Below are 27,945 nucleotides of genomic sequence, written 5' to 3' on the forward strand. Positions count from 1 at the left end.
CCTCCCACAAAGATAATCGTCGTGCGCTGCTGCACAGTGGGAAATGTATTCACCGTTCGGGGGACCGATCCTGAAAACAGACGAGGATGGAAGTTAGAAAAAACTACAACACCCAGAGTGCACAAGAAACCGGCTGTTGGCGGTGTGACGACCGAAAAGGGTGACGTAATGTTTTAGTGGTGGTGAAGAAGGTTCGCAGTGAGTTAGTCCTGAAGTGGAACGAAATGGAAAGAGGTTGAAAGAACTGTAAAATATGAAACAACTGAATTTCTGAAAAAAAGTCTAAAAAAAGAGCAAGACATTTTTCTAGGCTGTTTTTATTTGTAATGTGCAAGAACAATTAAGCACAAAGAGGTTATGCGTTTGTGTTTTTGCGAAGTATTTTATTGTAGTGGTGTTTGATAATAGTTTTGGAGTTTGTTGTAGTTTTACAATGTCACCACAGGAAAATAAAACGTAATGGACAATGGTTTTTCGATCATTTCTAAAAAAATAATATTTTTTTTAATTAAATAACTAAACCAGATGTAAAATCGTTAAAAATACGTACTGACGTATACATTTTAAATGATGTGGCTGTATTAAATTAGGTAAAATAATGAAAATCATGTATACAGTAGTTGGAAATCGTGAACTATTGAGATAAGATCTATCGGATGATTTTGGAGAAACAAAAAGTGCAAAAATAATGTCTGCGACAATGCAGGCATACAAAACTTTACTTCTGTTCAGTTATTAATGCTGGTCTTGTCAGCTTTACGGCTCGCGTTCACGAGTTTAGGTTTAGGGATACCGCCTCTATCCCAGAATGCAACGGGCAGCAGCGCCAGTAATGTGATTGGCGGCGGGACGGGACAGGGAAGAGAGGCCGGGACGTTGTTTTAGTTGCCGAGGAACAGACGGATGCAGCGAAGTCAATGTTTGCGAGGAGGAACTGACACTTTTTTTTGATTGAAATGGTATCATGCCACTATACAGTCCTTGATGCGTTATAACGCCGCGGAATCTGGACATAAAATGAAGAATAAGAAACTGAAGTCCGCCAGGTTATGCAGCAAAAGAAAGAAAGGTAACTCATTTACTGAGATTGCATGCTGTGTTCGGTACCTGGGTACCTGTGGCCCGTTTATATTTCTAGTACGACCAAGCAAAACCTGATAGAGCAACAGCCTTCGGGTGTAAATTGACAACAGGTTACTGCGATATTGTTGCCTAATGCAGACATTACCAGTTGTGCAAAATATTGACGTGCTCAAGCATCGTGAATTGTTGTATGTTACAATATGTAGGCTATTTGCAGATCGTGATGTATAGGTTTGTGCTGTTGAAGTGTTGACGAATTAGCCGCTATCAAGAGTTAAACTGTGCAATTGGTGATGCAAATCATTATTTACAGTAAGTAAAACGCAAAGGCGTTTTGCAATACAGTGCTGTTGTTAAGCAAGCTACTAGAAATAGAATCAGATATCTCCCTAAAAGATAATTTTTCAAATCAAGGGAGTACGGTAGCTCATACGTAGGACGGTACAAATCTATGATCCCCACATCAAAGTTAAATACTGGAGAAAGTCGGGATGTACGTTGCACTTCAATGATAAACCGTTTGATTTGTGTTCACTGTAAGCCCTGTGGTATAAGGGGATGCTCACTTGGAAAGCCTGTGTTTTGCAGCTCCCAGTGATGTCTCCCCCTCCACCAGCCTCCCCCCTCTAGTGGAAGGCCAGCTGCGCTGCTTTCTCCGAGTGACCGTCAGCAGGATCTTGTGGACCGTCCCCAAGCCCCCGCCGGCGCCGCGGGTCCGGCTGCGCTGGTGGGGCGAGTCATCGGACGGCACTTGTTTCCGCCCCAGGGACAGCTCTCAGACCGAGCAGAGGGGCGTCAAGACCACAGCGCGCTTTGCCATTCGATGTGGTCCCAAGCAGTTTACCTCCTACCTGACAGGTAATACTGATGGAGGTTACTCTTCTTCAGGGCGCTATGCTATGGAAGGTTGCCAGTTCAAATCCCGCAGCCGGCAGAGGAATCCTATTCGGTTGGGCCCCTGAACAAGGCCCTTGGCCCTTGGCCCTTAACCCTTAACCCCCAACTGCTCCGGGGGCGCCGTATAAATGGCAGACCCTGCGCTCTGACCCCAAGGTTCTCTCTCCCCGTCTGTGTGCCTGTGTGTCTCATGGAGAGCAAGCGGGGGTATGCGAAAAGACAAATTCCTAATGCAAGAAATTGTGTATGGCTAATAAAATGATCTTATCTGAACTATTATGACTTAACTGCTGGATTGTCACAAGCAGTTTCCAGCGCTGGAAACTGGAATGCAGTGTCTGGAATGGAATGGAGCAGGTCTTCCATGTTGTCAGCAGCTTAAGGCTGTGAAAAGAGATAAACTGATAAATTTGATCCGTTTATCACTTCTCCCAGGTGAAAAGAACTATTTATAAACCCAGCTGGATTCTGTGCCATAAGCACTGGAGTTGAGAATCTCTGTACTATATATTAGTTGCATCTGAAATGTCAGTCAAATAATTTGAGAAAAATTCTTGTTTTTATAGAACTGTACCTGAAGTTGCAGTCCAAATACACAAAGAAGGAGTCTTTAAAAAAGAGAAAGGATGGGCAAAAATTCTCTTTCACAAATAAACCCACAGAACTACATAATGGTTAAACTGTTGTTTCCATTTTATTTACAGTGCATCTGTAGTTGATGTGAACTTTTTTTTTCCCCACTGGATTATAGATATGGGTGCATTGGTTTTGGAGGTTTTAACCAAACCAGACCACCTCCCTGTTGGCCGTGTTCAGATCAATGGCATAGCTCGACTGTCTCCATCTCATTCCATCAGTGGGTTCTTCACCCTGGTGTCTCCCACCTCGGAAAAGCTGGGAGAAATTCAGGTAAGATGGAAAGAAAACATCATGTTTAACATATCATCTTCTAAGTAGTTCTTCCATAAAGGGAACAATCACAGCAGAAATTCTAGACATTTCCTGTGCTGTCAGAAAATAGTATTGTATTGTCATAGAATACAGCTTGTTGGTTATATGCTGCATTAATTTAATGTCACCAGTCTGTAACCGAAAGCATTATGTGCTCTATAATATGCACTTCTCTCAGCAATTGGAATCAACCGTAGATTGAATAGTTTTAGTGTAGTAAACTGGTAACAACAAAAACAGCACAGATTTTGATATCTAGGAATTTAAGAGTTCTGTACCTTACAGGAAGCCAATGTTGTCCAACCCATCCGACTTACGAGACCCTTAATGTTAACTTGTTGTAGGTTTCTCTGTCTCTGGAGCCGCTGTCAGAGACCTATGACAGCAGCAGCTCTGTCCCCACCACTGATGTGAGTATCGATGCTGCAATGTCCTCTGTCAGCTCCAGGTCCAAGGCTGTGTCACAGGAGAACCTACTGGTTATCCCTTCTCTGCCCAGGCGTCTGTCTGTTAACAGCAACAGTGGAAAAGAGTCTGCAGGAAGCAGTGTTGCAAACACACCAAGGTCGGTTATCAGTTGTCCAGTCTTTCAAGTTTTTATGGATGTTTAGTATGCTGTCTGCTGAATCAAATAAATTGCATTAATGCAAATTCTGAATCATTTTGTGGTAGTAAAATCTGACAGAGTTTGGTTATTAGAAAGATATCTCCTGTTTTTGTGACTGGTGAAGTCTTATAAGTTAATGCCTTGTCGATAATCATATACAGTATTTTGTTCCAAATGTCATTGGCGTAGCATAGAAAATAAATTCTGTGTGAGGAATAATCTGACAACTAGACATGAAAGTAGTAAAGATCCAAGCACAGAATCCCATGAAACATCTTCATAAGAACATTAGATTTGTAATAGCCACAATTTATGGATGCAAAAAAGAGTCCAGACCAATCATGGGAAGTTCCAGTAACGCCTAGGTAATTTTCCATATGCTCTCCTGCATCTAAGTGATTCTTCTTTCACCTTCCAAAGACAAGCTGGCTAGGTTAAATAGTATCCACAGATGGTTCCTGTGTGTATCTACAGTACATGCCCTGTTTTTTAGTGGTGACATCAGGAAAAAGCAGATTCCTAATAATGTATAAATGTTAATAACTGTAATGTTAACTGACCTGAATACTTATTAACATTTTTAGGGGGAAGGATCATTTGTACTTCCAAGAGAGAAGTGAGAACCAGAAAGAGACTAGCTTTCCCAGTACAAGACCTGAAAGACCTGAAGATGGCCTGAGGAGTCTGAGACTACCATCCCATCACCACCAGGCAGAGCAGGGGCCCTCCACAGAGCCCCAGGGCCAGACAGCCTCAGACAGTAGGCCTGAAGCACATAATAAACAAGCAAGCAGCCAAGCCTCTAAGGACATCTTGTCAGGTCAGATAATCACCATTGTAGTGATCCTGTGTAGAATGGCTATATAGGGCCAACAATTAACTTCACCATCTGGGGATATCTCTTAGATACCTTAACTTTTTTAACTGTTCTTGGTCTAGAAATTATACAGGAAAGTATTCAGTATTGTATTGTTGTAACCATGCTTTTGTTGCTTTTTAAATACAGCAATTTTTTCATTAATTAGTCTGTGCCAGGTGGACTTTAGAGCTGTTTTTTAAATGACTGGACTGGTGAAGGAGCGAGAATCTTTAAAGGGCAAAAGATTATCCAATTGTATTTACTCTTACAAGGAGTATTGCTAGGGGGGCAGTATGTTTGTCACTGTTGTATGCTAGTTAACATAATAATGTGTTAGGTAATTCATAATTTCTAATGGACCTTTTCTGTGTTTAGTTCTTCTAGATCGTGGGAGCAAGCTCAGGAATGCCATGGTGGTTTCTGCTCTCAAGTCTGACTTGGATTGTGAGCCAGCTCTAAAGGACATTCCCCTGCCGGTCTTTAAAGATAACATCGACACACCAGCGTTAGTGTACTCATCAGAATTTAAAAAACAAAATCTTCAAGACTAGTACTTGGGAATAAAACATAATATTTTTTTCCACCAGGTTTAAGGTCTTTAATAAATTAAAATATGCATTGCTTTGCTCATAAAAGCTTCACTTTACAAAAGCCCTGGTGGCGTCTCTATATATGAGATTCCCTGGACTGCAGACAAATAAATCAAACCCTAAGAGAACCAGTCAATCAGATTCTGATTTTCTTTTTTCTCATTAAGAAAATAGCTAATCATATTTTTTTTCCTTTTCTTAAGGCCCCACTTGCCTTCATCAGGGAACCTACTGCAGAAACTTCTGCACTCGGACCCTGGTCTCTTGCCTGCTCAAAATAACCTCCTGTTGTCACCAGAGTATCCTGAGCAGGACTGCACTGCAGACACAGAAAACCGAGCCATAGAGCTGCTTCTTGGCAGGTAAGGAAATCAAAGCTTTTTTTTTTTACATTTGTTTTACCCTGAATTAATTTTATGGTTTACCACTGCAATAATGTAAACCTCTGCTGTTTAAATGCGGTTTAAGCACAACTTTGATCCAAGCTGCGAAACTGAAATTTTCCAACCGGTGACAGGTTGTGGTTTTATATAAGGTTTGAGCAACTAGCTTCTGGGCAATAAACACCAGATGAGGATTTGTTCGGTGACTGATGGGAAACGTTTCGATCTAATCCAAACTTTAAATGTTGTCTGAGCAGGTGGTTTCATTATCCAACGATAAACTAATGACTGCATTTGTTTTCCTATGTTGTTTTTTCAGTGTTAATGGGACTCCACTGCGATACTGGGATGGAACAGGTTCACCCCCTGAGAGTCTGTCAGAGAACAGCAGTATCTTTGGTGACAGTGAACTGAATGATCCACATTATGACCAAAGTCTGTTAGAGAACCTCTTTTATAAGACCCCTGTAAGTTTCTCAAATCCAACTATTCTTTTACTAATTATGCTTAGATGTAAAATAAATATTTTGTTTTCCATTTCTGTTTCCAGTTTTGTTCTGTGGGTGGTGACCTGGAACATGCTTACATTGTTTGTTTTCAATGTTGTAGAGATCTGACACCAGCCTGAGTGATTTTGGCAGTGAAGATAATGAAAAACAGTCTGTGAAACGGGAACTGAAGACCAGAGATGTTATAGGACTAAATGAAGAGCAGCGGCTTAGACATTCTCATGGGGCTTCATCTGGTCTGAGAAAGAGCAGCAGGAATAAACAGTCAGTTGATTTTTACTGTGTATTTTAGGAGACTTTTCAGCTTTGAATTGTTATAGAAATGTGTCCTTGTCTACCTTAAAATGTTTATATGTAACAGTTGTTTGTACAGAATATTCTCTGATGCTTCCTGTTACAGGTTCTTTTAAAATGTATACTTAACGTCATGTTTTTTAATAGCTGATAGAGGAATCAATTAAATATGTTTACTGTAATGTAATTCAGTATTAATGATTGAAGCCTTTGTCTGCCCCTCTTGCATAAAAGGATAAGTGAATAAGACGATGAAGTTTTGCTTTCTGTCATGTGGCAAAAAATCATTTCAGAATCATAATTTTTTAGCAGTAAATCACCACAGATAATGACAATCGCAAGAAGCGGGATATATATTCACTTAAGGTTTTCCATTTAAGGAATTTTCTGAAAGGAACATTTTAAGCGCCACAAGTCAATGCTGAACTGTGTTGAAAGATGATGTACCTCTTTTGTTTTTCTACTTTGTGAAGCAGTTCAGTCTTGGAAGAAGCGAGACCGACCGCAGTGAGAGACAAGTCCAGATCCGCTACGCTGAGCGTGGACCAGATCACCCTGCTGGGGCGGATCCATCTGGCCAGGGTGGTCATCCACACCCTGGGCATCCCTCCTGACAGCACTCACACAACACCCCGCCAAACGGCAGGCAAAGGGAGACCTCCCCGACCTCTGACCACCAGGAAGTGGTACTTTCTCATGCCATCAAGTTTTAGTGCTCTTGTTGTTGTGCTCAGTGTATTGGCCTTTAGAGTTCTTCTTGACTTCGGTGTTAACTTAACTTCATCCTGTAATTCCTGTATTGTTATTAGACGCAGTAGAATTTAACCTGCAGAGACTATGGGACTGGTACCTTACAGCTTTCATTAGCTATAGTTATAAAAAAAAAAACACATTCCCAGAGATATGGGAACATTCTGCTAGAGGCCAGAATGTTTAAAGTCTTGTTTCTCTTTCAGCACGTATTTTGTGGAGTACCTCTTCCCTGTAACTTCATCCAGAGGGCAGGCTGGTCAGATTTCCATGGCAACTGAAGTCACTCGAGTCGCTTCCAGCAAAATAACCGGAGGAGGTAGAGATCCAAGTACAGTGGAGTTCTGATTGGTGGGATTCATTTTCTTTGTTTTTAATGTCACTCGTCTTGATTTTTCTTCTTCATTCATTGTAGTTGTGAAGTTTGAGCAGCGGTTTGTGTTCCCAGTTCAGTTCAGTGGGGCCACTATTGAACGATGGTCGAACATGGATCTTGCCTTTAAGATCTATTCAAGGAAAAGCTCACAAAGAAAGGTATGTACCATCTGATTTTATTTGAAACATACTTTGTTGTGGATGGAATTCACAATTTATGTTGAGGTAAATTGACTAGACTATGATCTGTGGTTTACAACCAAAATATAACTGTGCATTGGATGGATATTTGGTGCTATAGTTGCTTTTAAAAAAAAAATATTTATAAAGTCAGTGAAAAGGTCTGACACAAAATTGTGGTATTGCTAGTTAAATGCAAAACCTTAAATTGTCCATCAACCCAATGTCATTTCAATTTTAACAATTGTAAATATTGTTTTATTTTTTCCCCCTTTAAAGCCTTTTCCTATTGGTATAGCACATTTCCCTCTGTGGAAACTCCTTCAGTCTGAGGAGCTGAGTTTGTCGGCAGAGTTATCAGTGTCGGCCCTTGATGGAGAGACAGAGAAGCAGGATCTGGGCCCTTTGAAGGTGAGCAATGCAGGGGTTTGTTCCGAGCCTTCTTTCTCCAGACATCTCCAGCGTAAATTTACAGTATGTTTTTGTGTCTCATGAAGTGAGTGTTGCAATTCTTAATTTTATCTTGGTCTTGGAAGTTGAGATTCATTTACAGATTTTTTTTTCTTTCTCTTCCCAAGGTGTCATTTGAACTGGCAGCAGACAACAAAGATTTTTCTTCAGCCCACGCCAGGGTGACAGGAGCCTCTAAAACCACTTTAAATGCTGTTACCAGTCCTGGAAAAAAGGCCGTCCCCCAGCATTTCAACTCCAGCAGTCAACAACAGGGCCCTGATGAGCCCAAATGCAACACCTCTGTACACATAACGGAAAGCACTGAGGTGGAGGTGAGCAGACCCGAAACAATTGCAGAAGTCCCTACCAAGAGCGGAATACAGCAGCCTGTGCCTTGCCACGCTCCACCCATTTACAATTTAAAGGACCAGAGAAACTGCAGCTTTGAAGAGGAAGGTGGGCTTCTGTTGCATGTATTGCTTATGGTGCCCAATGGAAAGGACTTTAAAGTGGGGCCCATGCAGTCCTGCAATGTCTATTTAAACTGTAAGCTGTTTGGTTGTGATGAAACCACAAGATCTCCTGTCATTTGGGGCCAGAATCAACCGACGTTCAACTTTACTCAGGTAAGTGTTAAAAAGGTAAACTTACTTTTACAGGCCCAGTGTTTGGGGACACTTGTGTCTATTGTATCTATAAAAGCAATATAAAAAATTGGTTATTTATGGAGTGTAATTAAACCTGTTTACCTTTCAGAAAGATTTTTCTTTGTGGTTTTGCTTTAATGTACTCTACATACTGTAGTTTCTTATAATGTGTAATGTTGAGAATAAAATTAGGTATAAACAAAATTCAGGCATGGGAAGAAGAGTTTGCTAAATTAATCATTTGGAAGTAATTTATAATGTTACATGAATCTTTTTAAGTGCTTAACTGTTTTGCAAACGAGAAGGTGATTCCAGAATCTCAGCAATGTCTGTTCATTCCAGGTCGCTCCTGTGACACTGACCTTCAGGCTGCTGGAAAGAATGAGGAATAATATGATGGTGATTGAGGTTTGGCAGAAAGTGTCAAGCCCAGGGCAGGATCTTCTCCTTGGGCTAGTGAAGCTGCCACTGCACCAGTTCTATATGTCCTTCAGGTGAGTATGTAACCTGGCCAGGCTCAGTTCTCAAAAATAGTGTTACATAGCTGCTTTCCTAATGGGGGAGTTAAACTCACCTTAGCTGCATCAGCAAGATATTATATCGTAACGCATCCCTTTGCCTCAAAGCATAAGAGAAGACTGATTTGTTGTATGTTCAGCAGTTGTGTCCCTGTGTCTATGCCTGTTTATGTTCTTCCTGTCCTGCCCTGTGCGTCTGTGATTTGGGGGTCTGCCTTGCATTGAGGTGGACTCCCCAAGATCCTTCAGCTGGGGCTATTCTCACACGTACCCATGTGGTGAGGGGATTCTGTTAAGGTGGGAATAAAGGAGGCCAAGCTCCCACTGGTGCAAAAAGCCCCCTTTCCTCCTGACATTACAGATCCCAGGGGGTGATGAATGTGAAAACCCTGCAAGGATTTGAGCAGACTAGCGATAGGCAATGCAGTGACAGTTCACTCTGCACCTGAAGTAATGATGTTATCATAGACAATGGATCATTCTGTGGCAGAATGAAAAGATATACTTATAATCATATGCTCTAGTTACCCTTTAAACCTCCATCCCTGGAAATGTCAGATGACTGAGATAATTAGGTAATTACAACAGAAGTGAACTCAAAGAATATTGCTCTTTTCATAACTTTAGGTGTCAGATTTGCTTTGAAAATGTTTGTTTTCTTTTTCTCATCAGAGATGCAAAGATTGCAAACCTGTTGCTCCAGGCTCAGTACCCTGTGGTGGGGGTCGATAGCTATATGCCCGTCGTGAATGTGTTTACGGGCAACATTCAAGGCAGCCTTCGGGTCCTTCTAGCTATGGGCTTGGCCGAACAGATAGCAGCACTGCAGCGTTTGAGAGACGAAGAACTGACTTCAGTTCCTCAGCCCCAAAGACCACTCCATTCGCTGGACCCCATGCCAAATACAGAACCTAAGGTTTGTATCTTAATACTTTCTGTGTAAAACAGATTATTTATTTGTTCATCTGTTATACATATTTTATTGGCCTGTGAAGAAATTAGAAAGTACATTTAGATAGATTCTGATTAGAGATATTGGTATTGGTTCATTTTCAGTGTTAACTGCATTTTAGATATGTGCCAGCAGATGAGTTTTACAATCAGCCTTACTGACCAGTCCAGGTATATTAATTGGCACATTCTTCTGAGTATATTCAAGCATTTTTCCTGAATAGTAAGCATCCCCTTTCTTACACTGTTTTATAGTTAAAATAGCTTGCGGAGACATTTTAGCAATACGGGGTAAAAGAGTGCTAGTTATTTTGCTTTCTTTCAGGTTAGTGGAGCGCATGAGGATTTGATCAGAGAGCACGTGTTTGAGATCACAGTGGAGCGTGTGAAGGGACTGACTCCTCTGCAGTCCACTGTTTGGGGAGAAGCGGACTGCTACGTCCAGTACAGCTTCCCCACTCAGGACACGGACACACCAGGGTCTTTGGACTCCCAGGTGGTAGAAAGTGGTAAGTTTTTACATTTTTTTGAGACAGACTTTAAGCTCAATACAGTTTCATAATGTTCTTTTTTTTTAACACTTCCATTAATTTTTATTTATTCATTCCCAAACTAAAGTGCCTTAACGTTCGATGAGACAAGAAGTCTAATTCTGTACCTCACAAATCACATTTCAAGAATACATCATCATGAATTGCACATTCTACCACGTTACCGATTCTCCCTGTTATGCTCATTTGTTTCTTATGCAAACCTCAGCGCAGGGAATCTCTGTGAGAGATGTGATGGGAACAGTGGAGCCGATGTTTTGCTTTTCTTCTTTTTTCCTGCAGGAGTTGGCATGAAGCTGTTCCGCACAGCCACCACCCTGTGCGTACCCGACCCCGTGTTCAGTCACAGTCTGAAGCACTCCCTGCTGGTCCCTGCAGGGGTTCCTGTGCAGAGGCTGCTGCTCAGTGCCTGCTCTAGGCAGGGGTTAGATGGAGGAGGGGGCATCCATTTTGAAGTCTGGTGCAGGTAAATGGAAAGCAATTCCACACTAGGGGGCAGCAGAGCCATAAATTTAATTTTTCTGTTCAGTTTCCATCGTTGCACACTGGGGGCATCCATTTATTCATATATTAGAAGAGGGGTTCCCAACCGGGGGTTTGTGAGATTGTGATGGAAATGTCAATGTCAAATTAAATAGTCCTATTAATAAATAACAATGTAATAATAAGAATGAGAAAAACAAGCGTAGTAATATTAATGTTTTGCAAAGTGAAAAGAAGCATGTTAAGAGGGTTGCTGTAGCATTTATCTACAATTATTGAAAGGTTTGATTTAGTTAAAATCTCAAGTAGGTGCTTGAGGTACATAATTTAGTTTGAAGGGGTTCAGCTGACAAAAAAGCACATGACATATGCATATGTCCAATATTATATATAATATAATTCATATTTGATATTTTAGGTTGTGGATATTGCAATTATATCGCTGGCTGGCCAGATTTGTTATGATTATGAATTTGCGGGTTTTAGAAATGTTATTGCCGGCTTTCTGTGTGCCTTGATTGTTGTCGAATCCTGTTGTTTGTTTTCCCCCCGCTGCAGGTATTACTACCCCAACGTGCGAGACCAGGTGGTAGCCAGGGGGGTCCTGCCTTTGTCCAAGCTGTGTGCCATGGTGACCATGCAGAGAGAGGAGCAAGCAGGAGCCCAGGTCTTCAGCCTGCCACTGGTCCCCAGAACAGAGCCTGCCCCCGGCCACCAGCCAAACCCTTCAGGTAGTCCACGGGATCAAAGGATCAGTGTTATGCCCAGGCTGAGTTTAACTTGCTGAGTTCTCGGTTCAGGGATTTTTGATGGAGCGGGTCCTATCTATACCATTGTAACATTTTAAGAAATCATGGGAAGATATACATCTTTAATTGCTTTCATTTACCAAATCCAAATTTTTTGTTTTCCAAATGAAGTTAGAATGTTAAAAGCAATTTAAAAGAGCACTGTTGTATTATTCTGTATAACATAAGGTGCATTAGATAGATAACACTTTATTAATCCGGTAGGGAAATTAATAAAGTTAATTAATTAACTTTAATAATAACTATAGCTATTATTAATACCTGAATAGTTATAATTACTATAACTATTAACATTACTATAGCTATACATTAACCCACAACAAAAACCCTTTAGCAGAAGAGTATCTGCAGCAAAAATTGTTTGTGAGTTATAATCCAAATATTGAGGTAGAAGCGTAATATTGCAGGATCAACAATTTCAACAGTGTATTCATTTCTCTGAAAGTAATATCTAATAAAATACTCAATCTCCGCAGTGGCATGTATTATACATTCTAATAAGAGTTGGTTTGATAACATATAAAAAAGTGAAAGGTGGTGAGCATCTTCATGATTAAATGATTACATGATTACAAGAATATTAATTGTGTATTTCTAACAGGCTTGCTCGATGTGTGTATATTGTACAAGCATGGGCCAGTGAAAACAGACTGTGTGAGGGAAGAAGCAGTGGCATCGCGAGTTGTTTTTTTGGCTGTTCAGGTACACAGAGCTGCAGGACTTAAGGCTGCTGCAAGGTAAATTCATTGTGTGAATAATTATGACAGCAGTGCTTTTAAATGTTAGCTGATAACACGATGAGGCCACAGGTCTCTCATTGGAATAGTGCTATAACCCTGGACAGCTTGTGTGGATGTTGTGACAGCATGTAGCTTGGTTTGCACATAAGAAATATCAGGTTTCATTAGAAGATTACTACAAGTGAGAGCGGGTCTTTCAACCCCTCTACTTTGTATATATATATATTTATATTTTATATGTATATATTTATTTATTTTTTTAAACTTTAAAATTATTTTTACAAATCTTAAATTATTTTGTGTTGCCACTTCTGCCTCTACATGGATGTTGTTTTTTTCCATTAATTTATCTACCAACCAGCACTGTTGAATTCTTCTTTGATGATGTTTTACTGACCAAATGAGCTCAAAGTGAGAAGTTGGAGAAGTTGTCATTGGCACTCAAATCAATTCATGTAGTACCTTTATTAGTGGTCTTTGTGGTCACTCCACAAAATAACTAGATTTCATATTCCTTGTCCAAAATCATACACCTGCAGTTGAGTACAGTATTTACATTGGGTTTACAAAATGTTTTGCCTTTGTACATAGTTGTAATTTCCCCCAGACGTCATGTCTATTCTCTCCATGGTTAGAATCATTCATTTCTCTGAATGTACATCAACACGTGTTTTTCCTCCATCAACCTTTGTGTATCACAGGGCTGTAGCAAAGCGAGACAGTTCATTCCAGTACTACATGGATGTTGGCGTTAACACGTACGTCACTATCCAGCTGGCTTTCTTCCCAGAGAGTGAGAGGAGGAGCACACGAGTTGTAGCTCGCTCCTTCTGTCCCGAGTTTGACCACCACACTGAGTTCCCCTGTAGCCTTCAGAGCCATAGGGCCAGCGGGGAGACCTGCAGCCTGGCAGAGCTGCTGGAATCGGCTCAAGTCCTCTTCATCGTCTGCCATCGAGACAGCCGAAAGGGTGAGCAACACTGCTCGCTGCCTAGCAAGCAGTGTGGACTTGAGACCTCTTCTCTTTCATTGCATGACGTTACCTGAAGGAAAACTGTCCAGGCTTTGACCCCCTGCTGAAAAATACATGCATTCATTGGTTAATTATAAGCCCATGGTATATAAAGTTAATTTATGCAGTGTATAAGTCAAAATCCTTTTTGCCAACTTTTCGAACCTAATGTAACTGTTCAAATAGATGAATAGGCAAAGTCACTGGTTCTCCTCAGATACCAGGATTTTGTTTCTCTTATGTCGCATTTCCTTGTCAAATGATAAAAAATAAAGTAGCATAGCTCAGCATCATTTAAATTCAGTTTATTCGTCACTATTAATGTTAGACAATTTATTAAAAGTCATCTTTTAAAAAATAATATATGAAAATATTTTTATTGTTTTATGTATGTATCGTGTCAAACAATAACATTATGAAATTATCATTAGACTTGTTGACGCCTAAACTGTTATTTATTCTCATAGTACTGGCAGTCACAATCAAGGTTAAAGTGAGATTATCATTTTGTTTTCTTATTGCAGCAATGGCTCACAGAATTTCAAAGGACACCGTATTAGGAACAGTAAAAGTACAGCTGGCAGAGTTGATTCATAAAAAGACAGGTACGTCAACTGAGCGTATTTATTCAAAATATTTTCTAGCAAATATTGAGAAAACGTGGTGCTAAAGACAATGAATTAGACTGTTTTGTAGTCTTTATTTCTGTAGAAGCATTATCAGGGAGTCTCAGTCTGGTATTGTGCACACAGGCAGAGAAGTTTTAAAAACCGCACTTAGGAGATCAACACCTTTTAAAATAATAATAATAATAATAATTGCTTACACTTATATAGCGCTTTTCTGGACATTCCACTCAAAGCGCTTTACAGGTAATGGGGACTCCCCTCCACCACCACCAATGTGCAGCATCCACCTGGATGATGCGACGGCAGCCATAGTGCGCCAGAACGCTCACCACACATCAGCTATTAGTGGGGAGGAGAGCAGAGTAATGTAGCCAATTCATAGATGGGGATTATTAGGAGGCCATGATTGGTAAGGGCCAATGGGAAATTTGGCCAGGACACCGGGGTTACACCCCTACTCTTTTCGAGAAGCGCCCTGGGATTTTTAATGACCACAGAGAGTCAGGACCTCGGTTTTACGTCTCATCCGAAGGACGGCGCCTGTTTACAGTATAGTGTCCCCGTCACTATACTGGGGCATTAGGACCCACATGGACCGCAGGGTGAGCGCCCCCTGCTGGCCCCACTAACACCTCTTCCAGCAGCAACCTTAGTTGGATGTCAGTCTTAGTTGGACAGGATGTCATGACACTTGTCAAGGCACTAGGTATTTAGGTATTTCTGTATCTGGGGAAGCATAATCTGCAGGCTGTTGAACTGCAGAATCACACAGAGAACATTTTTTTGCAGTAGTGCTGTATGTTTCTGTGTGAATGGGAAAAACAGATCATCATTCGTAGTTCTTGCTGCACTTCAGGGTGCATTTGCAGCACTTTAAGGCAGGAGTAAACCAGCTGGTATTTTAATATATCCTTGTGATGTTATTGTGAATTCTAGTATGAACAGAACCCTTTCTCTGTGTTGTTGAAAAATGCACAAATACAAAAGAGCTGAAATAAAACATGCAAAAATGATTTCAGAACATACTGTACTTACAAGCTGCCTTGTTTGCACATTACTTACCTAAAACAAAAAATCAGTGTTAAGAAAACCAGTACCAAACATGACAATATAAATCATCCTTGAATTCTGTCGTTTGGAAAACATTCCTTTAAATATGCAGCCTAATACATAATTCAGTATTGTCAGTTTATTAGCAGAAAGCACTGTATTACACATTGTCTGTTAACTTTGTGTTGTAGACATTGTAAACCTGTTGAACAGTAATACTAATGCTCTTTATAACGTGAGACACAAATAACAAGGGGGTCCCCATCTCCTTTCATAACAGGGTAGCACTGAAGGTGTAGTTTTAAATTACACACAGAGAATCAACCTTCATTTTAACACAAAACTCAAAGTGAAGTCTCAGTAGACATACAAGGTGCTTAAAAAGGAGCTGTCCCAGATATTGCTATAAAACCTGCTTCCGTCACGCAGTAGGAGTACAGTTAGTCTTACAAGGGAGCTGTTGGTATTACCTTGCAGGAATCTCAGGGTGGTTCGCGCTGACGGGGTCCCAGGATCCTGCCTCCTCCGAGATGCTGCAGAGCACCGGCGGGGGTCTGGAGATCTCGGTCAGCTTCGCTCACCACTCGGACAGGGAGAGGGTTCTGGGCGCCGCCAGGGCCTTGGGCTGGGCCCCGGGGGAGGACAGCGAGGGAGAGTCTGGGAGCAGTGAAGAGTGGGAGGACGGGGAAGAGGCTGTCTCCATCGCCGTGTCCGTACCCGTGGTCTGGCTCCCGCTGCACTGCCTGCTGCCAGCCGGCAGGAGAGACCTGGACCGGTCCACTTACTGCTACTTCAGATACAAACTGTACGACAGGGAGGCCTTCTGCTCCCCGCTCAGGCACCCGTCCCCAGAGGAGGACGGGGACGGGGTGGTCAGCGTGACCTTCCCGGGGAACAGGGCCGTGGGGCTGAGGAGCAGCCAGCCGCTGCGCTGGTACCTGCGGGAGGAGAAGCTGGAGGTGCAGGTGTGGGTGGCCTTCGGGAAGGAGAAGAGGCCCAGGCCGCACGACGCCGACCGGCTGGTCGGCTCCGCTCACGTTGACCTCTCCAGGCTGGCGAGGGGGACTCGGCGCCAGCTGGCAGTCAGTGGTGGGTGAAAAAAGGGCGGAGCAGAGCGGAAACTTCGCCGTGCATCTGAAACGCTTTGTGTTTTCTACAGAATTTTCTTTAACTCTTATTACAACTTCATTAATGCATCAAGTTGTATATCTTTACCCCCATCAAAAAACAGTAGTGGCATAAACTGAGTAGCATTAAAAATACAATGAATGACTTTGGTTCCACCACGCCTTTGTGGCATCTTGAATGCCTTTCAGTATACGTCGCATACAAAAAGCAATATTGGCAAACAACATAATTTTGCATTGCACACAGGATTCCCATGCTGCTCTTGTAAGGATTGGGACATAAACGCCCATCAGGGTGTTTCTCGAAAAGAGTAGGGGTGTACCCCGGCATCCTGGCCAAATTTCCCCATCGGCCTTTATCAATCATGGCCTCCTAACAATCCCCCTCTATGAATTGGCTTCATTACTCTGCTCTCCTCCCTACTGATCGCTGATGTGTGGTGAGCGTTCTGGCGCACAATGGCTGCCGTCGCATCATCCAGGTGGATGCTGCATACTGGTGGTGGTGGAGGGTAGTCCCCATTACCTGTAAAGCACTTTGAGTGGAGTGTCCAGAAAAGCGCTATATAAGTGTAAGCTATTATTATTATTATTATTATTATTATTATTATTATTATTATTATTATTATTATTATTATCATCAACCCCAATGTTTCAGAAGCTTTTAGCTGTGGGAAATGTCAGTGGTGAAGAGCTAGACGTTTTGACCCTGCGTGTGTTTGCTGGTGGCAGGGGTGTACCCACTCTTCAAACGCACTGCGCCGGACTTGGCGGGAGCCGCTCTGAGGGTCCACATCGCGCTGACCCCGGCCAGCTCCTCTGACCGCCCAGAGCCCGCCGCGCCCAGCGGGCAGAGTGGAGCCGAGGACGGCAGTGATGAGGAAGGGCCTGCCGGGGCACAGGATTCCCATCAGCCACGTGAGGACAGTCGGCACGAAAGAAGACCATCGCTCGTCGCTGAGCCGCCAAGCTCTCAGGCGTCTGAGGTGGATTTGGAAAATACGTTTGCTGTGACGATCACTGTGGAAAGAGCCATGCATCTTAGCCTAAAAGGTAAAGGAGTACGATTTTGGTGTGCCTTTTTCAAGTTAATTATTTTTTAATTACTTTAGTACATCTATTATCAATGGTAATATTATGGAAAAAAAAAACTGTTTTTAAAAACAAACTTCTTAAGACGCTTATGAAACTAATGTGCGTCAAATGATTTTTAAGCCAGTTCCTGTCATCCTATCTGCCATAATAGTCAATGTGAAATATGAGATAGGTGTTGGCCTATGCAGTAGTCACACATACAGTGCACATACACCGCAGATATTCTTTCCCTCTCTTTTCTCGGATCTGCCCTGTCTTTGCCATTCTCCTTTCCACTTCTGAACACCCTTTATACTGTATCTTGCAGAAAATAGCATCTCACTCTACACCTGGTATTTCACTGGGCAGTCAGCTGCGATCGCTTGCAATCGATTTCACTCAATCCAACTCGGTTTGATGGCACAGAAATTGTTAAGAGCACATCATGGCATTTACGAGTCGGGTTGTGGTGGCAAAGACAGTGATGAGACTAGGCTTTGCCAGGCAAAGAGGTTTTACTGATAAAGTGTACAGAACATCTTGCACTGACTTCCTTTGGTTAGCATACTGATGTAAACATGAGTGAAAAGACTGCTAAAAGTCTATTGGTGTTAGACTAGCAGTTTATTGAATGACACTTTCCTGGGAACAGCAAAAGTAAAGTTGTCATAGAGCATAGAGACAGATAGAGCAATTTGTCACTTTTAAAGGAAATTTCTAAGAACAGCAAATGGAAGGTTTTTGAACTAAAAATGGAACTGCCGATAAATGCACAAATACAATCATCCACATTTCCCTGGAATTTGTGTTCATCTAAAATTGAATTATATTTAGTATTTTCAAAGAAGTACCTTAAAGAATGCGTGCTGTTAGTTGACTCAGTTAATGCAATGAAATGATGCTACAACAATCTAATCATAAGGGAACAAAATTTGTGTGAACTGCATTCTTGTGAAGAATCCAGCTTATTTACATGAAGAGAACAGCTGGCTAAGGACAGGACATAGGCATGCTCACAGCCCTGTATAATTACACTGTCGAATCATACAGTGCATGTAATGTCAAAAAACAAGCTCATGGTTGGTATCTGAATTTCTGTGACCCAGTTCTTCATACTGTAGTTTCATATTGAAGCAGAACATTCAGTGTTCAAATGTTTCATGTTCTGTCACATTTTTCTCCAGGCTTGCACTGTCTCAAGGTTTAGTGAAACAAGACCTTTGTCAAATTACTTTTTGTACTAAATGTAATCTGATTTTTTGCATAGTTTAAAACGCTGTATATGAAGAGCCTGCTTTTTGGCTGAGGAAAATGTTGAATTCCATTGAAGCTGCAAAATACCTCTTTCCTCACTCATTCACACACCTAACTGAAACCTCATTTAGGAGGTGATATAGTTCAGAACAGTTCTGTTTCCTCACATTTAGGGAACATTGGAATATGGCACAAAATTAACACTTCAGGCTTCCACATAAACTGTTGTATACATTTTTTGTGTCAGTTGCAATAGATATTATACTGCATAACTGAAGTGACTAGTTCTCTGAAGAGGCTTCTTAAGCTTTTCAGAGCTGTCTGGAAATAGCACAGCAGAAACAGGGCACAGCTCTTAAGGTGCATTTCAGTTGTGGCCTGACAGCGCAGCTGTTATAAATGGCCCTGTGTATTGTGACAAAACGGAACAATGTGCCACGCGAGAGAAAGAGAAGTTGTCAGCTCCAGTAAGTCGAGATTTATAGCTGCAGTCACGTGCAAGTTTTTTTTTTCTTTTGTACTTTTCTAGGCAGCCCTCTGGTAGAATGCAGTGGAGTGAAGCCCAGCTGCTGTGTGTCGTATGCCACTGCGGATACTGCCAATCCTGTCACAACACAGGTCGTATCGGACAGTGACTGTCCCATGTGGGACCACCAGGTGCAGACCCGGTGAGAATTCGACTCACAGACCTGTCTCGGGCATCCAGTACGCTGTCCTTCAGTACAGACCCAGGGCTGCCTCACACATGCCCACCCCACTTTATTTTTAGTTCCATTTATAGAACGGCACCTGTAGGTGCTTTGTCGTTGTTGGCATCTGATACAGTTTCTTCTGATTTGAGAAACAATGTGTGTGTAAACATTTTAAAATTAAAACGCTGAATTACTAGACTGACCCAGGTTTTGTTGTTTTCTTTAATGGCAGGCTTTCAAAGGAAATATTAGTGGATCCCCAACAGACTCTGGTGTTCAAAGTCTGGCATAAAGGAGGTATAGTATGAATATTGCCTTTAAGATATGTTCTGCAGAAAACCCCTATGCATTAACGTGCTATGTCAGTGGAGTATTTAACCAAGGTTTTTTTGCCCTCATGCCAGTCTTTTTTTTTTTTTTTTTTTAGATGTTGAACGAGTAGTTGGGTTTGCATCTGTTGACCTGTCCCCCCTGCTGTCGGGGTTCCAGTCTGTGTGTGGGTGGTACAACGTCACGGACTTTAATGGACAATGCCAGGGGCAGCTCAAAGTGTCCATCTCTCCCTTGGAGACAGTGCAGGACCTTCGAGAGCAGAGACTGGCCGCATCAAAAGGCAACACCAAGGAGTCTGAAGTGCGTACCATGTATAGCTTGGCTTATGTTTTCCTGGAAACTCTTAATTTTCAAAAATTATTCAAAGTTTTAATATATTTCTGTATATGCGGCATGAGTATATTGTGTCATGTGTATTTCTGGGGGGAGTGAACATGAAACATCAGATTTTTGAATGTCTTAAGCTATTTATTTTTCATTTTGCCACTCTAGGCAGCTTTGCAAGGTTCTGCACTATCTTATCGGACTTCAGCCATGTACAGTACCTTCCCTACTCATATTACCAGATATCCTGAGCAGCTTGTTAACACCTTCCCAGAGCAAGCTGATTTCTTGGTATCTGAAAGGTAATGTCCTCCTGTTGGCATACACGTATCTGTTGAATTGTAGACTGAGTGCATGTGCCGTGTTTTTTAAACTTCCATATAATTTTCAATGTGATGTTTTGATCATTATCAATGAAATAACTGAGATAAAGTGTAGAGAGCTTGTGAAAGTTTTGTTACTTTTAATGGAACAGTTACGAGTTCATTTACTGCTGGATTTGTCATTACGGTTAATGAAATCTATAGTCCTGATAAATGAACTGTCAGTATTAATGATGCTCTAATTTTTCTTTGCGAATCCACTCTTCACAGTCGCCATGAGAAGCACATGGAGAATGTACGCAGATTCCACCAGGGCCTACAGCATGAGCAGAGAAACCTCCACAGTGCTCCCAGCAGTGAAACGCAACCATCCCAGTCTTCACTGGTCTCGGCTCTCAGGTAGAGAGACACAAGGACGGCTTCAGTAACTCACGTGGAAACAATTCGGTTGATTTTTCCATCGGTGGCGAGGCACCATTATTCTTGACATTTGAATTTTCAAACAGCTTGGCATTAGTTTCTTTTTAGAAGTTAAGTGAGAAACACTCTCGTATATTTAGAGAACAAAAATTTAAATTTTCTTTTCTTTGTCTATCACAGGAAAAATCTCAGTGAGCTGGATGAAATTCAGAGGTATTTCAGTCGTAAACTGTCCTCCCAAACATTTCCAAGCATTTCTGACCCTGGGACACTGTCCAGACGAGATGAAAACGTGGACCCCTTGACTGAGAACAACAGAGACTCTCATGTCACAGATTCCACACACCTGCTGGCAAAGTCAAGCAGACTGGTTGGTGAAGTGAATAACCTGCTTAGTGGTGAGATAGCTTTTTCTTTGTTAGGTAGTTATTGGTCGTTCAAAATCTTTATTGCCAATAATCTGTAATGTAAAAACAATCTAGAGTAAATATGTTTTTTTTCCAGCTTCTCTTACCAACAGGGCTACAGGAATTTTTAATTATTTAATTAACACATTTCTAAAGTGTTGTGTTCTCTGAATGTCCCATTTCAACAGGTCTGCATGAGAGAGATATGGATGTTTTATCTAATCAAGCTCCCCACCTGCCTCAGGGCAGCAGCTGGTTGGTTGGCTCAGCACAGGACTGTACTTCACCAATAGAAAAGTGTGAATCTCACGAAAGGGACTTTCTTTTACCTAATGTAGCAGACGACGTGAACCACACTGTAAAGAGTTCCCCCCCAGCTTCTCTTACAGCTGATGTCCCTGATGAAACCAGTAGCCAAGAAAAGATCTGTCCATTGAACGCTGAGGAGGAAAAGGATTCAAGCTCTGATCATGATCACAGCGAAGGTGACGGTTTTGCCAGTGGTTCACACAGTGAAGATGAGTATGAGGAGACAGTGGTACAGCCAAGACCCCTCAATGATGTGACCGCAATGACAGACAAAACCAGCCCCTGGTCCAGCCTTCTGTCGGAGGAAGAAGTGGAGAATTGGCCAGGCCAGGAACATCTCGAGAAACAGTCAGATTCTTCCAGACAGGAATACATGAGAGCAGACGGCAGCCCTTTGCCAGATATCTTGCATGATGGGCACTCCAGCATGCCTGGCAGTGCAAGAACAGCAGAGTCACAGAGTGTGGGTGACTGCGTAAGGACTGCAGAGCAGAAGGATTCTGATGAGTTTGAAGATGGAGCTACATTCAGACTCAATGAAACTGAAGGGGACTCCCAGAAACAAGAGAATAGGGAAGATGCAGAATCTAGTGAACATGTCAGGCTGGATTTCTCTTCGGATGCAGAGGACCCTCCAGACAGAAGAAAAGGCACACAGGACTCGCAGTCCTGTGAAAGAAATGAGGACTCGGGTGACGAGGTATTGAGATTACCAAACATCTCGGAGCATCTCCAGGACACGCCAGACAGAAGTGGGTCAGGAGAGGCAGCTTTTCGTTCAAAGGATGAAAAGGAGTCACCGACCAAGTTGTATCCTTTTGATTTTGTCTGCCTTTCTCCTTTAGGGCATTTCAGAATTTTTGGTATAAGGTTAAGGTTAGCATTCATGTGTAATGCCATGCAATTTGGGTTTCCCAGTGGCTCTACCAGTAAAGGCGGTTTCCTGAGCACACATTGAGCTCCATGGGTTATGTCACTATCCTATTTGCAAACACATATCAAATGAGCGTGTAAAAAAATTCAGTTCAATTCAATTCAACTTTATTTATCATTATACTTACACGGGTGCATGGTACAGTGAAAAGTGTTTCTCATTAGTCTCTCAGGTGCAGTATATAAATAGAACAGAAGACAAGACAATAGAGAGTAATACAACAATAACAATGATAAACAACAGTATGGTGCCAGTGCAAAATGGTCAAAAACAGAGAAAAGTATACAAACAGGTCAAAAACAGTGCAAAATAATACAGAGAAAATTAATAAATAGTACAACTAGTACAGTTTTAAGTACAATTTGGGCTTAAATAACATGACATATAACATAAAAATAACGAACAAAATGCACCATTGTTTGAGAGCTAATGAAGCCACCTTCTGGTTTAAAATGTAATAAAAGTTGTTTGTTTTTCAAACAAAAGATATAATTATTCTGTGAAATTTCATTGAATTTACAGCCTAATTTTTTTAGAATTTAATTCATATGACTGGAAAGGTATAAATTTGGATTCCCAAAACCGTTTCTATAAACAGATAAAGAGTTGTACACTGTTATCTTCTAATACTAATAACAAATGTTTTAATATACTCTTGTTCTATAGTACTCCAGGCGCATATAACAGAAAATTAAGTCTTAATCTTACTCAATCATTAGATTTCAGTGTGACACCAGTTTCTGTGGTACACAATATCTGGATGCACTGAATACATCTGCAGAGTAGACCTGTAGGGCCAGGACTGACATGCTTTTGGTTCCTTAACCTGGACTCCTCAGGTCAGATTCTGTGCTCATTCCCAATTTCTTCCTCCCCGCTCAACATCTGGAGACGTCAATGAGAGCTCTGCACATAGCCCCAATCTATCCATCAACTTCCTCTGAACCAGTGAGTATTCTAGAGAAGCTGCTGCTTTATGCCTCTTGCCAAGAAAGTTCCACCAACACCGCCATGTCTTTATTGTAGCATGTTTAGTCAGAAGTGGACAGTGCACGGAGGAGAAGAACATTACACTATTGTCATGCCCAGGCCAGATCCGACTCACGTTCCCAGCCTGTCATTCAAACTAGATCAGGATGCCGTTCAATTAAGCCAACCCTTTTTCAGTCGGGCTCCTGAGCTAGTTCCCATTCAGTTAGAAGCCCTGTTTGGTTTCTTTGAACCCCTGTATCATTGCTCTGTCATTAGGGCCTTAATCTCTGTGCAAATGGTTGCATCTCGCTAAACAGAAGTTTTTCTTTGTGTTTCCCTACTTCGCTGCACTGCAATACAGCTGTTTCCTGTTTATTTTTCCGTTAGCCTTGATAATTTTTTCTTTTTGTTTCTCATTTTTTCTCCCTTTTCTTTGTACTTTGTTTTCCTTTTTTTTAAGTCCTTTCTTTCTGGTTTGGCTCGCCAGCTTCCCCCTTTTAATTCTTATCTGGGATCCTCAACTTATTTTTTAGACAGTTCTTAAGAAACTGACCAGTTTCCAGTCTGCATCATTTCTCATTGATTGTCCGGATCCCCACACCTAGCGTCGTTTCCTGACCTATTTTTTCTTAGAATATATTAAAATCGAATGTTTAGCAATCGGGGTGTTGAATTAATCATCTGAAACTGATAATGCAGCTGTTGGATATACATGGATATACGGCTCCGCATCTGTAAAACCTTTTGCACGCTGTTGTCCCTCCAGAGTTAGTGTGCGCTTGGCTTTTGTGTGTTTATTCTACACGTCTAGGTTCTGCATGTTGGGTGCATACTGCGTCAAACCGAGTTAAAGATTTTGCAGTGGATTTCTGGAGTTATTGCCTTCTGTGTCCAAATTGCCGACATAAGGTTAATAATTTTGTGTTGGTGTGATAAAATTGCTCAGGATAGTAATGTTCTTTTCCTAATCATCTGCTATCTTCTGACTGCATAGCAATATTTGTTTTTCTTGAAACAGTAAAATTATCTGTCTCTTGTGTTATGTACTGGATTTATAAGAAACAGAAAAGAACAGAAACATCTACACAGTCAGTTAATGTTTATTGTACAACAATTTAATATTAATATACTTCGTCTTTCAATGGCAGTAAGACCCTTGAAAGAGACCAGGCCAAAAAGGACTCCTTGCTTCACAGACAAGCTATTCAAATGTCAGGTTACATAAGATCAAAAGTCTTTTTCTGTCTGACATTATAAGATTTGGGGACATAGCAGGGCTCCATGTTATTAGAACTGCTAAGCTACAGATTGTAATCAGGTGCATATTGTAATTTTGCACAATTATCAGGTGACCACCTGCTGCAGATATGGCAATAGAAATGCCATCCAAAAGCTAAGGATGTTTAGTGTGATACATTGTACCAATCCAACTACCATAGCCCTTATGAACCAGAAAGCTTTACGTTTTTAGATTAGTAGGACACTGAGAGATAGAGGAGATTTGCAGTGAACATAACATGGTTATGTTTATGCATGGACTGATTATTTATAAGAAGTGTCTAAAATTATTTAAATATATTTTCATTCAATTAGGTTTCACAGAGATAGCAGCCAATACTAACACATGTTATTGCAGTACAGAAGATCGATTCAGATAGACCATGATACGCCATGGTACCTATACGGGCAAGTTAAAAGCATGGAGTGGTTTTGCATGGTTTGAGAGGCAATCCTTGTTTTTAGTTTTAAACACAGACATCAATAATTGAATATACAGGAGTGCTGCATGGCTGTAGCAACGTCTGACCTATATTCCATGGTGGCAGAATCATTAACAAGTTTAAGTCCAACTGTAAATGAGTGGGATGTTGGCATCAGGTTAAGCTTGCAATAAACTCATGTTGGCAGTAATCTGAAGCCATTCCCATTTTGGAAAAGGTACTTAAGGGGGCATCAAAGCATGAAACTGTTCAGTCTGTAAAAGGGCACGGAGGATGTCGCCAAGCAGGCATACGCATAGAAAATGAGGTTAAAGGGCAGGAGGATGATCTTTCCGCTGTTGAAGAATGTGTCTCGCGTCTCACAACTGACCACTCAAATCTTTCAACTAAGTAACAGCTCCCTGACCTTTTGGACTACTTAGAGGCTACAGACGTTCGAGCAAATCTGTATAGAACTGTGTTGTGTCCGGGGATGAGATGTTTGCCTTATTCACATCACCCAAAAGGATATTAAGAGTTAAATGCCAATCTGAATAACAGCTAGCGAGGCAGGTGCCTGAGTGCACTTTTTGTTTTGCAGGAAATGCTCTCAGATTACTCTGGATTTGTTACCTTTGCAATACAATCTTGTTTCCCTGTGAACGAAGGAGTTAGGTGTTACTGTTGTTCTTTTAAACAAGTTTATCTGGATTGCCACCTGTAACTCTGATGTTTTTAGAAACATATCAAAAGAACTACTTTATAACTACTGTATTCCTGTGTTTTGTGTTTACATACTGTACATTAAGGTAAAGTTTTCACACAATACAGAATCCTCTGGCCAATCCTCTCCCGACATGTGGGAGACAGGACCCCAACTGTACTGATGCACCGCTGTTGTCTTCATTTTAGCGAAGATGCAAGAAAGCCATTTGTTCTTCTGTACTTTCAGTTGCAGTATTCTCAACTAATGATATTAGTTTAGATATTTTAAAAAATATCGAAATGTACCATGTAAGATGAGATTTGGAAAGCGTCTTTGTCAGCCTGTCACACCTGTATTAAATTTCCAGAGTTGTTTACCAGGAAATCTGTGTGCAAAGGTCACGAGACGCGTCGAGGAAACTGGTTCCAACTGGTCTGTAGTGTTTCTAAATGCTGACTGTGTAGCAGCACACACTCCCATCCTCCCTCAAGAACAAAATGTGCAAAAATAGCTTTTGGTTAAATATTCACAGTATACTTCAGCAGGAGAGAAAATATGTAAAGATTAGCTTATTTTAGAATTGCTCTTTTGTTCCAATATTTTCTTTGTGTTTCCCAGTTCTATGCATATACAATATGACAGGGAAACATGTATATACTGTATGTTAAGTGCATATATGAAGTATATTAAGCATCTGCACATGTGCTTAATATACTTGATCCAGGCATTCCTATTAGTATGATTGATTAAAGACATCACTTTTTTGGGGTGTTAATTAAATATTAAGTTGGCAATGTTCTTTCCACACAGAAAAGGGGATTTTAGATACAGTTATTAATAGAAGACACACAAAAAAACAATATACAATTGCAAGCATTTATTTGACGCAATATCCCAAACCAAAATGAATAAACATTGTATAATTTATAAACATAAGTTGATTATGTTTTGCCATTTTTTTATCAAACTTTTTTTTATCGCTTTACACTCCATGCATATATCCCTTATTTATCCAACCCTGGCTGTGTAATTAATAAACCATTCTTATTTGTGGAAACAAAAATCCATCTTTATCACTACTTGAAAATATGAACAAAAGTGAAATTTGACCTCACTAGTTGTTGTTGTTTTTTTAATACAGTTAAAGCATGCTTTAAACAACTGCCATAAATTCTCAATATAGGCTATCTGTGTTGTGATTTGTGATTTTTCCATTCACCCATATGACTAGTTGTTTTTGTGTCTCTCGGCTTGCAGATTTTTTTTTCCGGGAGAAACTAATGTAAACTGCGCTTAAGTTTGCAGAGCTGTCAAATTACTCATATTACTAGTCTTACTGATGGCAGGATCTCAATTCATTTCAGGCACAACGTTGTGCTCAGCATGGAATTCCTTTCAGAAGAGCTGCTCGCCTAAAGCCCAGTATACCCTCATCTTCTAAGAAGAAAGAAGAAACGAAAAGAATTGCTAAGATATTTGCAGCTCAGTTTACCGAGAAAAAATAGCCTTTTACTCTTTGTGTGTTTCTTGATGTGTTTATAAAATTATTTATAAATTATGATATTTAAATTCTCCAGTAATATTTGGGTGTCAGTGTGTCTAATGTTTAGACTTTTGTAAATGTAAATGTTTTTACTTTTTAACGTGTAGTATTTTTGTTGCACAAATAAATTTTTTTTTATCAACTGAGTGTATTCGGAAGCAATTTGGTGATACAGTTATCATTTTAGATAATTAAATGTTTATGTGGAAACTGTATAAGGAGTTACACAGTCTGAAATCTGACTCCATGTTAACAAACATGTATGTATGTGATCATCAAGATGTAACTTCCAGATATCTACAGTTCAAGGAATTTCATGCACTGATATTTCTCTTTGTTTGTATTCAGTCCATGAATGCAAACAAAGTTACGTTCGTCACAGCTTGCCACAGAGAGAAAAACAAGCACTTAAGGAATTCAGAAGTAGTCTTTCGTGTAATTTGGCCTTTTTTTCACGTTTCAATCCAGGTTAAGCTGTAAACAGAGTGGTTTGACTGTCTTCTCAT

General features: G+C 40.9%; 1 protein-coding gene across 2 annotated transcripts; it reads left to right on the plus strand.

The window, feature by feature from the left end:
• The first annotated feature begins 46 nt into the window (after positions 1-46).
• c2cd3 (C2 domain containing 3 centriole elongation regulator) lies at positions 47-27,576 on the plus strand. 2 transcript variants are annotated; one of them, XM_088639095.1, is made up of 33 exons: positions 47-1,069; positions 1,672-1,941; positions 2,732-2,889; positions 3,276-3,496; positions 4,123-4,358; positions 4,773-4,902; positions 5,191-5,349; positions 5,690-5,837; positions 5,980-6,143; positions 6,647-6,859; positions 7,130-7,242; positions 7,339-7,457; positions 7,758-7,889; positions 8,057-8,557; positions 8,921-9,072; positions 9,769-10,012; positions 10,373-10,556; positions 10,881-11,064; positions 11,640-11,812; positions 12,492-12,627; positions 13,332-13,600; positions 14,167-14,247; positions 15,799-16,410; positions 17,181-17,501; positions 19,306-19,444; positions 19,701-19,765; positions 19,896-20,101; positions 20,294-20,427; positions 20,719-20,847; positions 21,049-21,266; positions 21,464-22,394; positions 23,358-23,466; positions 27,261-27,576. In XM_088639095.1, exons 1-33 carry the CDS (start codon positions 985-987, stop codon positions 27,399-27,401), a joined length of 7,077 nt encoding a protein of 2,358 aa, XP_088495221.1. In that variant the 5' UTR covers positions 47-984; the 3' UTR covers positions 27,402-27,576. The 2 variants fall into 2 exon arrangements, with proteins under 2 accessions (XP_088495221.1, XP_088495223.1); XM_088639097.1 differs by having other exon boundaries at positions 6,650-6,859.
• Positions 27,577-27,945: the final 369 nt, after the last annotated feature.

Source organism: Lepisosteus platostomus, chromosome 7, assembly GCF_059453375.1.
Source record: "Lepisosteus platostomus isolate fLepPlt1 chromosome 7, fLepPlt1.hap1, whole genome shotgun sequence".
Classification (NCBI taxonomy): Eukaryota; Metazoa; Chordata; class Actinopteri; order Semionotiformes; family Lepisosteidae; genus Lepisosteus; species Lepisosteus platostomus.